The sequence below is a fragment of the Poecilia latipinna genome, unplaced genomic scaffold (genome assembly GCF_001443285.1).
Source record: "Poecilia latipinna isolate Pla-1442-1.1 unplaced genomic scaffold, P_latipinna-1.0 Scaffold43, whole genome shotgun sequence".
NCBI lineage: Eukaryota > Metazoa > Chordata > Actinopteri > Cyprinodontiformes > Poeciliidae > Poecilia > Poecilia latipinna.
This window is the reverse complement of record NW_015112659.1, coordinates 1-12,392: the sequence shown is the minus strand read 5'-3', so window position 1 is coordinate 12,392 and position 12,392 is coordinate 1. Positions and strand designations below refer to the sequence as shown.

At 41.4% G+C, this 12,392-nt stretch overlaps 1 protein-coding gene across 1 annotated transcript; it reads right to left on the bottom strand.

Moving 5' to 3' along the window:
- Positions 1–483: 483 nt before the first annotated feature.
- Positions 484–10,488, bottom strand: LOC106957369 (signal-induced proliferation-associated 1-like protein 1; the record flags this gene model as incomplete). The annotated part of the gene is made up of 14 exons (XM_015048686.1): positions 484–2,435; positions 2,519–2,597; positions 2,820–2,937; positions 3,544–3,693; positions 3,863–4,064; positions 5,275–5,437; positions 5,760–5,975; positions 6,553–6,971; positions 7,345–7,427; positions 7,535–7,686; positions 7,796–7,939; positions 8,046–8,297; positions 8,386–8,660; positions 9,860–10,488. Coding segments are annotated over 14 exons (3,026 nt in total), but the record flags the coding sequence as incomplete, so codon positions are not given.
- Between the last annotated feature and the right edge of the window lie 1,904 nt (positions 10,489–12,392).

The window sequence follows — 12,392 nt, the reverse complement described above, 5'->3', positions numbered from 1 at the left end:
TTAAAAGAAAATAAAACTTAAAAATCTAAGGGTTGAATACATTTGCATGACTCCTTCATCTGTATATCTATTCAGATGAGTAGAATCAAAGATTACCTTAATCTCACACATTAGAATAGATATGTGAACACATACTTAAACCTAGCTGACTCCCAGCAGTGATCACATCACTTCTTCCAGAATCAAAGGTCCTTTTTCACGCTGGATCTATTGGTTTATTACATTTAATCAATCTGTGCAATCCAGGTTTGCCTCTCCGAAGGCAAACGGCTTGTTCAATCAGAACAAAGTGGAAAAACAGCAGCTCTATGTTAATCACGACACAACAGCAGGCGGCCACCTCCTGACGGCTTTCACTTTACTTGTAAAGCCACATTCAGTAACCACAGGACCACTACAGGCTCATGTTGGAGGACACATGATGTGAAATTTTAATTAATCTTCCATAAAATGCCGCTCCGAAGGACCACGCATCAGTCGGGGTGTAATTCAACAAAATATCTTTAATAGATAGAAACACTTTTTTTTTTTTTTTTTTACACATCACAGCTCAATGGAAACATAATCACATGCTGTCACACATGTTAAGAATGAAGGCAAAGGGGTGATCTGCTCTGTCAGGGATCTCAGACTCTTCTGAGTCCAGCTTGCAGGCATTGTTCAGTCTTTTAACCCCTTATTTCCCTCTTGCATAACCCTCATTTCTCTCTCTGCTACTCCGTTAAGCAAAAATTACATGAAAAATAAAAGTATAAAATAAGACTGAAGGTGCAAATTCTTGATGATTATTAAACTTTGCTTATATATACAGTTGCACAGTGTCTGAATACAAAAGGAAGCGGTTACGGTGTGAGGTTTAAATAAGGGCTTTGGTCATCCATGGACCAGGTTTTGTGTCAGGATTTCAAGCAGGTTTTTGCAGAAACCTGCAGCTGAAATTTTCAGGGTGTACACAATATCTTAGTATGTGATTATGCACGAACAAGTACCGATTTAACATACCCTGGGAGTCAGATTGAGACCATTTCACATGCTATGGAAGGACAAACGGGTCAGTTTCATGTAGCGCTTTACATGTTGTCAAATAATCCACTGCAGCAGGCAAGGCAACAAAATGTTATACATCAAAAAGCATAAAAATAATTTGTATTTTGGATTAAAGAATTTGTCACATAGGGTGCACATTTCCTCAGGAAGCCGTCAAATATCTAACATCTCATCCTTCTCAGCCATCGTCTTTGTCATAAATAATGTTTATATTATATAACAGAAGGGCAAGAGAAAAATAAACTCCAACTTCACATATTTACAGTCATATGGATTGTATATTTGCATCTTTATGGCACCCATTGTGTTTGTACAATGTATATTTCTTTCTTGTTGTGATCATTTTCGCTGAACAGCCTGTAATTTGCCTGCACAGTTGTTTACACACAGAAAGGCCCCTTGACCTTACAGTGCTTAGTGTGTGTGCTAACATAAGGGCTCTGTGGCTACCTAGCCATGCTACCATCAAAATATATCATTTGGATTCTTATTTTGGTTAGTGGTATAAAAATAAAAGGTGTTGAGAAACGGCAACAAATCTATAACATTTAAATCTGCAAAATTGTCCATGTGGATCTGCCCAACATTAATGGATGTTTTATTTTATTACAGCTTTATAGCTGTCAACATGTTTAGTTTCATTCAGGTGAGCTGAAGAACCCCAGTACCGGTCAGAAGTTCATAAAGAGATCATCACCGTGAAGGCTTTTGATGATGTATTTGAACTGTTTTTTTCCTCATTTTAATTCATGACAAATTCAATGGATTTTAAAAGCAAGAATGCAATGTTTTTTTTTTTTTTTATTGTTGAAAAGGAAAAAAAGAACTGTCCTAAATGCATCATTAAAAAAACCACAAATAACATGACTTCCATTTTCTTGATGAAGGAATGTAAACTTCTGATCAGCAGTGTAAACGGGGTCAGAAGCTTTATATCCCTTTAGGTTAGTTTCAACATTTCCTTCTCTAACATGCAAGGATGCCACCAAAGCATTACATAATTGTATGTACTCCCAGGAGGGGAGTGCATGCCGATAAAATCTAACACAAACTGTTCGTTTTCTCCGTCCTCCTTTTGAGTCTTTAGCTGTTTTCATGATTAGCTTTTGTTTTTTTACAGACCAAGTAGGATGGCATGTAAAGTAATGCTGGAGCTGGTTTGATAAGGAGACCAACATAGAAAACAAACATCAGCTTCAGTAGTGGTTAACATCCCAGTGGAGAGCAGCTGACGTCTGCGGGCATCAGTTCATGTCGATGGTGTTGAAGACCCACTCTGTGAATTTCTTGAGCTTGGCTGAGGCGCTGTAGGATTCCTCCAGGAGACGCTGGTTGTCCTCTCGCAGGCTTTGGATCTGGACTTGCAGTGACGCTTTGGCGTCTTTCTCCTAATATTAAACAAATAATACAGGTCAGCATCTCGTGTTCCTTTTCTTCAATACTAGAAACACCATTAGGTTATGTAGCTCACCTTCTTCAGGTCCTCCTGCAGCACTTTCACCATGGACTCTAACTGGCTCAACTTACCCATCAAACACGGCGGAATCTCTCTGTAAAACACGACAGCCAGGAAATTAATAACCCGATGCTCTAACTGTTGATTTTACAGATAAGTGTGCAGTCAGCCAGCAAAAGGAAACTAATTGATGTCATTAGCTGCAACAGTATGTGACTGGAAGGAAGTGTGCCGGGTCTTCCACGGTGTCAGCAGAGATGGAAATGAGGGAAATAAAACAAACGTTGACGTCTTGCCATGACCTGAGACCCCTTACCCGGGTGACGGCTGTCTCTGTGGAGCCGCCTGAGGCTCGGCCTGCTGGGGGCTGGCAGCTGATGTGCTCTCAGCCGTAGAGCTCTCCTCCTGGGCTGCTAGGAAAACCAGTCTCTGCTCTGGAAAACACAAACGATGTGCTGTTAGATGTGAACGCAGAAGAAAAGTTAAGTAGTGGTGCCCTCGTCTGGCAGAAGCACAAATAACAGCTGGGTTATTTCACGGGTTCAGAGTCCAGTTTAAAAAAAACAAAAAAAAAAAAACACTTTACCGCACACAGTTTTACAGTTGTCAGCCTTAACACATGGAAACTGCACAAACTATATAGGAGGATGGGTATATACATTGATATAACTTTTAGATAAGGAATTATTTAGATATTAACTTCGAAAAAAAATCTAATTATATACTTTTTCCAGATTGTTTTAATCAGCTTTAGATTTAATTTTTGGGTTTTATTTTTTAAATTAACCAACTCAGTTGCACGTTCCTGTGGACTGGAGTATTTTTTATTGCTATATTGCAGTTATGTTGAAATGTTGTCCTTTCTGTACAGTATTTTTATTCCATTCTTATTTTTTATATTCTACCTTAGTGCTATCTGTTTTTGCCTGTTACTTTGCTGCTGTTGCATAGAAATTGTACTTTAAAGGACATTTCTATTCTATGTTCTTCAGTCAGTTATTCCACATCTAATTTTAAACATAATGAAGATGCAAACTTGCCCTCAAAGGCCTTGGCGGCGTCCACCAGGTGAGCCCAGTCCAGCGGGCCGTCTGCTCCGGTGTCAGGCAGGGGCATCAGAGCAGGATCCTGCAGTTGCTGCTTCTTCATCTCCTGCTCCAGCTCTGAGCTCTCTGGGGCGGTCAAGTCTCCTGGGGGTGAAGCAAAGGGAGATTAAAACCCTCTGGACTTCTCGCTTGGCTGCTCCTGCGTGACAAACTGAAGACAGAAACTGACCCAGAAACCTCGTTTGTACCTTCAGTAAATCCACATCACAACAAATTACACATTCAGGTGTTGCTGTCGAATGAAAAGAATCACCAAGAGATTTGTGCGATGCCCGGCGACGTGGACCGTGCCGGACGGTGGGCGAGCGTGGGATGGTGGAGCAGGTGAAGAGAAGGTCAGCGGATGTGTCACACTGTCCACTGGAGGTGGACTCCCTCTGTCCGCTGTAAATACTCTCATCTGACAGCGTCCTCTGGAGGGAGCGGCGGCTGGGAGGAGGGCCTGGGAACAACGGCTTCAGACGGACACCAAAACAGATCGAGAGTGACAGGAGTCACAAAATCAGTGCCAGGAGGTGATGAACTGGAAAAATGACTTCAACGTTAAACAGAATTGTCAGTCGCTCCAGAATGTTGGTAAATGACCAGAAAATATGGCATTAGGAATTACATATGTGGTCTAGTTATAACATCACTGGTACTGATTACAGCTGCGTTTTAGAAGATATTTTCCAATATATTTAGTAACATTTCTATACAATTAATGCCAATATTTAAAATAAATACTGTTTTCTATTGTTATATAGATTAAAACTGTGTGAGGTGAGTCAGACTGCTTAGTATTATTAATATCAGCATCAAGTTTACTATTTAAACCATCTGCCCACTACCTAAAGTCATTTAGTTTTACATTAAAAGATTTATTTGAGATGTCAACATCTTTCATTATTGTTCCACTTGCTCCAAGCAATAATTTAAGGCTTTCAATGAACCAGATATTAATGTCTTGGACAGTGGGAGGAAGATAGAGTGAAGGAGAAAGACCTCTAGCGAGAATTCAAACAGAGTCTCTACCATTAATAATTTTTCTTCAAAGATTAGAGAGGCCGACTACATTAACATGCCATGAATTGATCAAAGTAAGGTGAATATTACCAGAGACTAAGCAGAAAATATTACAAACTTTCCTAATCTGGACTTGACATAATTGAGAATGGTAGAGAAAAAAAAAAAAAACACATTAATTTATCAAACATTACATATTTGAAGGCAGGATATGTTGAAATCAGGATTTATTTTTTTCCTGTGCTTAAAACAGTGTTGCAGAATAAACTGGAACTGCGGTTGTCTTCCGAGGCCTAGCCATTAATCAATAGAGGTGTGACGTGTTTCTCAGTACAATATGTGAACATCTGACTGGTCATTTCGAGATTGGCCACCGCAGACATGATTCCATAAATGCAACTTGAGCATTCCTGCACCTAGTTACACGTTTTTGATAAATGAGGCCAAATAACTTCATCATTTAGTTTTTTTATGTACAATTTGTTTATTCAATGCCATTTAAAGTCATAAAATCTGTTTATCCATTAACTTAATTTCTGTTGAATTCATGCAATCCAGCCATGTTGGTTACAAACCAACAGGAGATAATGTAATTTTTAAATCATTACTATTAAGTTAAATGTTTAGCACAGGGATTCAAATAGATTGATTTTCTGCTACCTTCTCTTCATTTGTTGTAGGTGGTGGGCTGTCAAGAGTGATCAGCTTCTTCAGGTCTTCTTCCAGGCTGGATTTGGCAGTCTGGCGCTGGGGAGACTGGGAGCCGCGGAGATTGGCCCTGAGCTGGGGCTGACCACCAAGCAGGCCGTCACTCTGGTGGCGCCTGGAGACAAAAAAACAAAAGAAAAAAAAAAAAAAACAGTTTTTGTCAGGAAACATCTTATAACATATAAACTTGCCTAAATAAGCAAAACTAATAAGGTAAAAGCTTTAGAAGAAGCCATATCAACAAGCCATGATGGTGGATACGATCCCAAAATAAGATTCCTGAAGCTTATATAACAAAAACTGAAGATACAGATCCTTCGCTGCCTTAAAACAGGGTTAAAAGTCGGGTATGCCTCAGGGGGGCGCTGTTGATCGACTTTAAAAACTGTTCATCACATTTAAAGTACCAGTTAAAAACAAATCATTTTCTGCCTTACTTGCGAGTGCTGCCAAAATCCACGGAGTTCACGGTTCCTCCAGGCTTCTTCCAGCCAATCAGGTACTTCGAGGTGGCTCCTTGACGCGGATAGAAGCTCTTGGTCCCCGGGGACTGGGGATTCTGGGATGTGGGTGACAGGTCTGCTTCGTTCTGTGGTGACGAGGCGCTGCAGCTCTGTCCCGTTGGACTCTCTGAGTGACCAGAGCTGACAGAGCTGGAGCGTTGAGACACAGACGTAAAACATTTGTAAACATAGTTGAATGCATTAGCTTAAGCCTGTGAAAACGATCATAATGTGAGCGCATGTTGCATTTGAATGACAGAAGCATAGTTAATTAATATAGTTTGGCCTACATGCGTAATGTTTCATATATATTTTGAAGGCTCCTTGATTATGGTACAGAGTCACGTCACTGTCAAAATAGAAGCAGGGCCCCATCTCCTCTCATGTCGTCATTTTATTCTTAGTCTAGAAAAGTGAGAATTTCATTGTGTGCGTGTGTGAGTTATAAAACTCAACCGCCAGCAAGATGTCTGCAGGAAGAGAGTTATTTCTGTCTGAGTGAAAGGAGAAAATAGCTTTCCTTCATTCAAAAGGAAGAGGATTTAGAGAAGAGGGAGCAGTGCTGAGCTATGACAGATATAACAAATACGCTCTTCCCCTCTTTCTGCATAAATCCCAGACCTTACGCCCTTCATGAGGAGGACTATGCAAGTCATATATGCACCACAAGAAACCAGTTTACTTAGAAAGTGAGAGATGTACACCAAAAAAGAGAACGGCAGCCCACCTGGAGTGGGACGCCGCATCACTCATGCTGTATGCGGCGCCATCAGGAGCCACTGTAAAGCCGGTTGGGCTCTTTGCCGATATCTCACTGCCTCCGGCGGGAACAAGAGAGTCTGGTGTTGGAGGCGACGTGGTGGAGGCTCTCTCACAGCTTCCCACCTCGTCCTGCCAGGGGATTTTTTCCTTGGACCTGAAGGCACCGGTGGAGGAGGCCGTACTGCTCTGGGTGGCGGTAAAAGAGGTGGCGTCGATGCCGCTGTCAGTGGATGTGCCCTGAAGGTAGCCGTTGAGCTCCAGGTCGCTCCGCGCTCCGGACCGCGAGCCGACTTCGTACCACTTCTCGTCACTGTGCGCCGAGCTGGAGGCGTTGCTGGACAAGGTGTTGCTGCTCGACTGGCTGGACGAATACGGCGCATCGGCCTGTTTACAAAGGAGGAAAAGTAAAATAGTCCGCATCAGCTCATGTAGAGGAGAAAAAAAACTAGGATGCTCAATTCATTGAAATAGTCAGGTCGTAGCAATATTTTAATCCTGCCTGCCTGCCCTTGGCACAAACAGTGTTGGTTGTGAGCATTAGAAGGAATCAAACACTGGTTCTTCTGATGCAGTACCTCACATTTTTATTTGTAAACTTTGTTTTATAAGAATGAATATTTGGGATCATTGTTTCTTAATCATCCCTAAAAATACACTGTAGTTTGTGTTTGCATTATGTCAAAAAGTGAAAAAAGGAAGAGGCATCTTTAAACTCTGCCTTAAAGATGCAGCGCAGTGATTGCTGATTGGTGGTTACCTTGGTGTTTTTGTTCGGAGACAGGCGGCTGCTCTGATCTGAATGCTGGAGCCGAGGAATCACAACCTTTGAAACTACGGTATCTATAAAACACAAGTTAATCAATAAAACAAACTCCCAAAACATGAATTTTTTTTAATATATGTATTAATTAATTTATTTATTTATTTATCTCTGAGGATTTCCCAACCTGAGCCAGTTTTGGCAATGTCCATCCTGATTGCGATGTCGCTGTCCGCAGGTCTGGACCATGCAACAGCAGAACACACCTTGACTCCGTTGACTCCATCAGTGGCCACCTGCCGCACAGACGTGACAGGCGACTGGGAGTTGTTATTAAACCTGCACAGGACAACAGGAGGATTATTTAATGCACCATAATGCCACAGGCCATGATGCAAAACAAAAAGAAGTCGGTGAATTCCGTGTCTCGGTCGGCAGACAGGCTCACCCGTCAGGCACAGGCTTCTGCCTCCACTGGTTTGAACTCATTGTGTCGGTGTAGGAGAGGTTAGAGGGCGAGTTTGTGCTGTGCAGCGTGCGACCCATCACAATGGAGCATGCCAGAGCGTAGTTGTCATTCCCTGGGGAATATCTACAAGTGGACATATGGGTGACATTAAGGACATATGCTGCAAACAGACAGATAAAATTCAGCACGTCCGATGTATTGCGTAACAGATTTATATCCATCCTGTGACCTTTTCGGGTTGAGAGGCCGACCGTCGCTCGACACACTGCGAGGAATGGCGGCGCTGTTGCGGTCACTGAAGTCTGTCGGCGGCGCCTTGATCAATGTCCCCCCTGCGGCGGCAGAGCGAGGGCTGGATGAGCTGCGAGGCCACTTGGCGTTGTTGTTTGTTGGCCGGAAAGGGAACTTTAACTCGTAGGGCATGCCCTCTTTGTGGTTCTTGTAGTCCACAAGGGGCATATGGTAGATTTCAGAGCAGCCTCTGTTGTCGGCACACAGAGGACTCCAAGTTAAGACACTGAATAAATATTTATACATGTCTGAAATTAAATTAAACATTTATATTTCACCTGCGAGGAGTGGAGTCCTCATGTGGTGGAATAATGACCACCTTGACGGTGACAGAGGTTCTGAGCAGGTCAATCATCTGCTCATGGGACAGCGAGGCCACAGACACCTTGCAGATCTCCACCAGTCGGCTGCCCTGCCTCAGCCCAGCCTGCCAGGCGTAGCCGTATGGCTCCACTTCGGCTACGATGCCCTCAAAGTTGACATGGAAGCCCAGCTGGCCCAAGGCGTTCCGGCGCAAAGTCATCTCTGTGGTCTGGCTGCCTTTGGTCAACAGCTGCAGAGGAGGCAGTGGTAAGTGGTGAGTGTTACATTGGACATACATAGATGACAGGGACAAGGTATGAAGGAATAAGCATGGACATTTTCAAAATATAACAATTTTTAGTTGTCCCTGTTCCTCACTTTGGAGGGACATGTCACTGCTTAAAATGAAGAATTCATTGGCATGCAAAACATAGTGACGAAATCATACATTGTAGGATTTATAATGGAGTCAACACAACAACGTTTGGATATTGTATAGTTGGTCACTATGTCTCTATGTAGCTATAATAATAACAACAATAGTACTATAAGATTTTAATCAGCTTTTCCTAAATTCTTAATAGCTGTAAGAGGCACAAATTAGGAAAAAGTGGCTACACGTCAAAATAAATAAAGATTTAAAATTAAATTCTTAGCCTTCACCCCATTTCTTATGAATAAGGCATTTAGTTGTCAAATAGAAATACACTCAAATTAAAATATTTTCTCAAGTAAATTTTAAAACCACAACTTTTATAATGTGTAGATTGACTACATAAATCTCATTAAGTTTTATAAATATGGTTATAAAGCCAAATTTGGGGTGTTTTCACAAAGATCAGACGTGGGAAAAAATTACTACTTTTCTCTGAAGGCAAGTGGTTCTATTCCTAAAGACAAAAAAAAGCCAGTTTACTATTGATATTCACATGCCATACATCATTTTTTAAAATTATTTTTGTTCCATAAATTTAAGCTGATAATCATGTAACTGGCTTCTGGAAAAAAAAAAAAAAGTGCCTTCTTTTCTGCCATGACCTCACTAACATAATCTATAACTGTTGTTAGTAAATTGGCAACACATTACCAAAACTCTAAATCATCACCATCCTATAATAATGGCCTACATAATTTTTTGCCAAAAAATGATCCCTTTTATTGCCGAAAGATGATTTAGGCAAAAATGACTCTTAGGCCATTATTTTAGGAAGGTAACAAAATGCATTCTAAATACAATAGTATAATTCTTTTTCTTTTGGTGGATGGTGATGTCTGCGGCATGTTTGACAACTGTTCAACAACGCATGCAGTCATGCAAAGAAATTAGTTTTTACATACAGAGAGAATCGATGATTGCTCAGATTTTTTTAATGAGTTTCCTCATTTGTAAAATTATCTCAATTGCCATCTAAATTAAGTACCAGGCACCAAACCACATCACTCACTGACCTCCAGTCTTTTCACAACCTCTCCGAAGTCCTCAGTGTTGTTGTTGATGGACCGAAGCGACACACTCTCTCCGCGCTCATAGTAGATCTTCAGTGAGGCGGGGCTCCCAGTCGACCAACCAATGATGTCACGCGTGGCGCAATTAAACACGACTGCTTTGGCCTCCTGATCCAGCAGGATCATGAAGTCATTTGAAATGGCCAGCAGGCATTCCCGTTCAGCGCCTGCTACCTGGTCTTCGGCATGAACCTGCCAGGTTATGGCCCCGAGACTACGCAGCTCCGCCCCGCTGTACGGGCGCACCTTCTCCCGACGCTTATGTGCCAGAGAGATGAAGGGAAACTTCCCAGCAGGCTCCACGGGTGTGCTGGTCACGTGCCGCTCCGCCAAGTCGCGCAGGTACTCCTGTCGCGTGCGCGTTGCCATGGCGCCGAACTTTTCCGACTTGTGCGCTGCGTTCTCAGCGTTGATGACCTTGGCCAGCAGGAAATCCCGGAAAACAGTGGACTTTGGGAAGGTAACTCCCTTTGGGATTGGTGGACCAAAGGAGGGAACGTCCTGCGAACGGGTGACGGCAACGCTAGAGGTAGAAAAAGATAAGGCAGGGGTGATCTTTTTTTTTTGAACTTCTAAAATAAAATAAAATAAAATGGCCTTAACCTATAAAATGTACCGTTTAGAAAATATTTGATAATACAAATAAATGAATGAAATGAACGATGCGCAAAGAAGAGAAAATAAATAAATTATAAATATCCATAGTAAATAAGTTATTTAAATACAATCACCCAACATATAGCAAAGTATGAAACTAAAGTGACACTGTGTGAAAACGGCCGAAGTGGAAAAACAGGCACCAAACTGGTTATTAGCACAATGCATTCATTCCCCCTTTTGTCACATTACAACCACAAACACAAAGGAGTACATACGACTGCATTTTGTGACCGCATCTCTGTGCAGGGGGAATGAAAACCAGTGGAACATTTTACACTAGAGAGTAAAATTATAGTAAATGTAAGCGAATTACTCAAATTCAAAGAAAAATGATGCATGATTCTGCTGGAGGCATTTTCTAGCTGAAAGAGTTTTCCTTTCCTCTGTCACCACATGTTTGCTCAGAATGAGGGGCTGCTGTCAAGTCAGCAACTCAATGCAGTCAAGTGTTTCCTGTTGCCATATGCCAGTTTGAACTGGCCTCTTACTAAAGTCTTAAAACAAATTCTCTCTGATTTTATTTGTATAAAAAAATAACTATGAATTTTCTTCCAATTAAAATATTGAATATTGTGTTTTAACATACTAACTTATGGAAAAGTTGGAATGTCCTGCAAAGGCATAGTGTTGACGTGTTTGTTTCCTATTAAGTGTTGCCTTTGACCTATTTAATTAATATAAAGAAAGGTGTTAAATTCTTACAGAACTCTCCTCCTCCTGTTTCCCTCCACTGCTCCAGTTCCAACAATGGAGTTAAATTGCTATTAATTGGTGAGAAGGTTTGTGTGACATTCCCCGACACCTGTTGTCGACAGGAACCTTGGCACAAAACCAGGAAAAGGAGGTTTCATTCACAATCAAATAGCTTCACCATTGTAGGAGAGATTTGCTTCAACTTACATGTTTGACCCTCTACTTGCTTCCTAAGAGAGGGATTCAAACACATTCAGAAGCTTGCAAACCAAAAAGCTAACCAGTAGTAAAAAGCAACACTCTGTATATGATAAGCTGATGTGACAATCCTGACAAGACTTGATTCACCCCATTAAACTGATCACACAGCCAATGCCTGAACACCACGATTTACTCGCCTTGACGTACAAAAACTACACATTCTACCTCAGATGACAAGCCAGCTTCCACTGCTGTCAGCCTGCTATGATCTGCAATACCGTGGTATGTAGAATGAGCACAGCGGTCAGACAAACAACCTACATTTCTCAAAGATCTGCTTATGCAATCCAGCTTGCTGGCCTCGTATGACTTTGAGGCAGCGGTTGAAAGCAGCAGATTAGCAGCATTCTGGCTTTAGGCCACTTACTCCTCTAATGCGCTGTACTGGCTCAATATGACCAAAGCATTACCCAAATCTCAGCAGCAGGCAACAACAGACCATTAACTGTGTGACTCAACAAATCATAACAAACTCCTTATTAACAGAGATTGGAAAATACCCTTCAATAAAATTTTGCGTGAAAAAAAAAAAAACTCTCTTCATGAAAATAAAATATTTTCAAGTAAGTGCATATGAGGCGACAGTTTGTGCCTTAGTAAAGCAAAATCAATTCACTGAATCAGCAAAACTGCACAGCTTTAACTACTTTAATAAAGTATTAATAACATCAGGGTTTCAGAAAGTTTCAGAAAATGTTTAACTTTTTAAGACCATAAATAGACTTATGGTACAGGAATCAAAAGAAAATTACTTCTGTAGGTTCAGCTTAATTTATGTGTTATTTAAGTTGGTGTTTTTTGACTATCATGTAGTTCCTGTGTGTCTCCAGGTCATTTAATTCTTTGGCCAATATGTACTGAA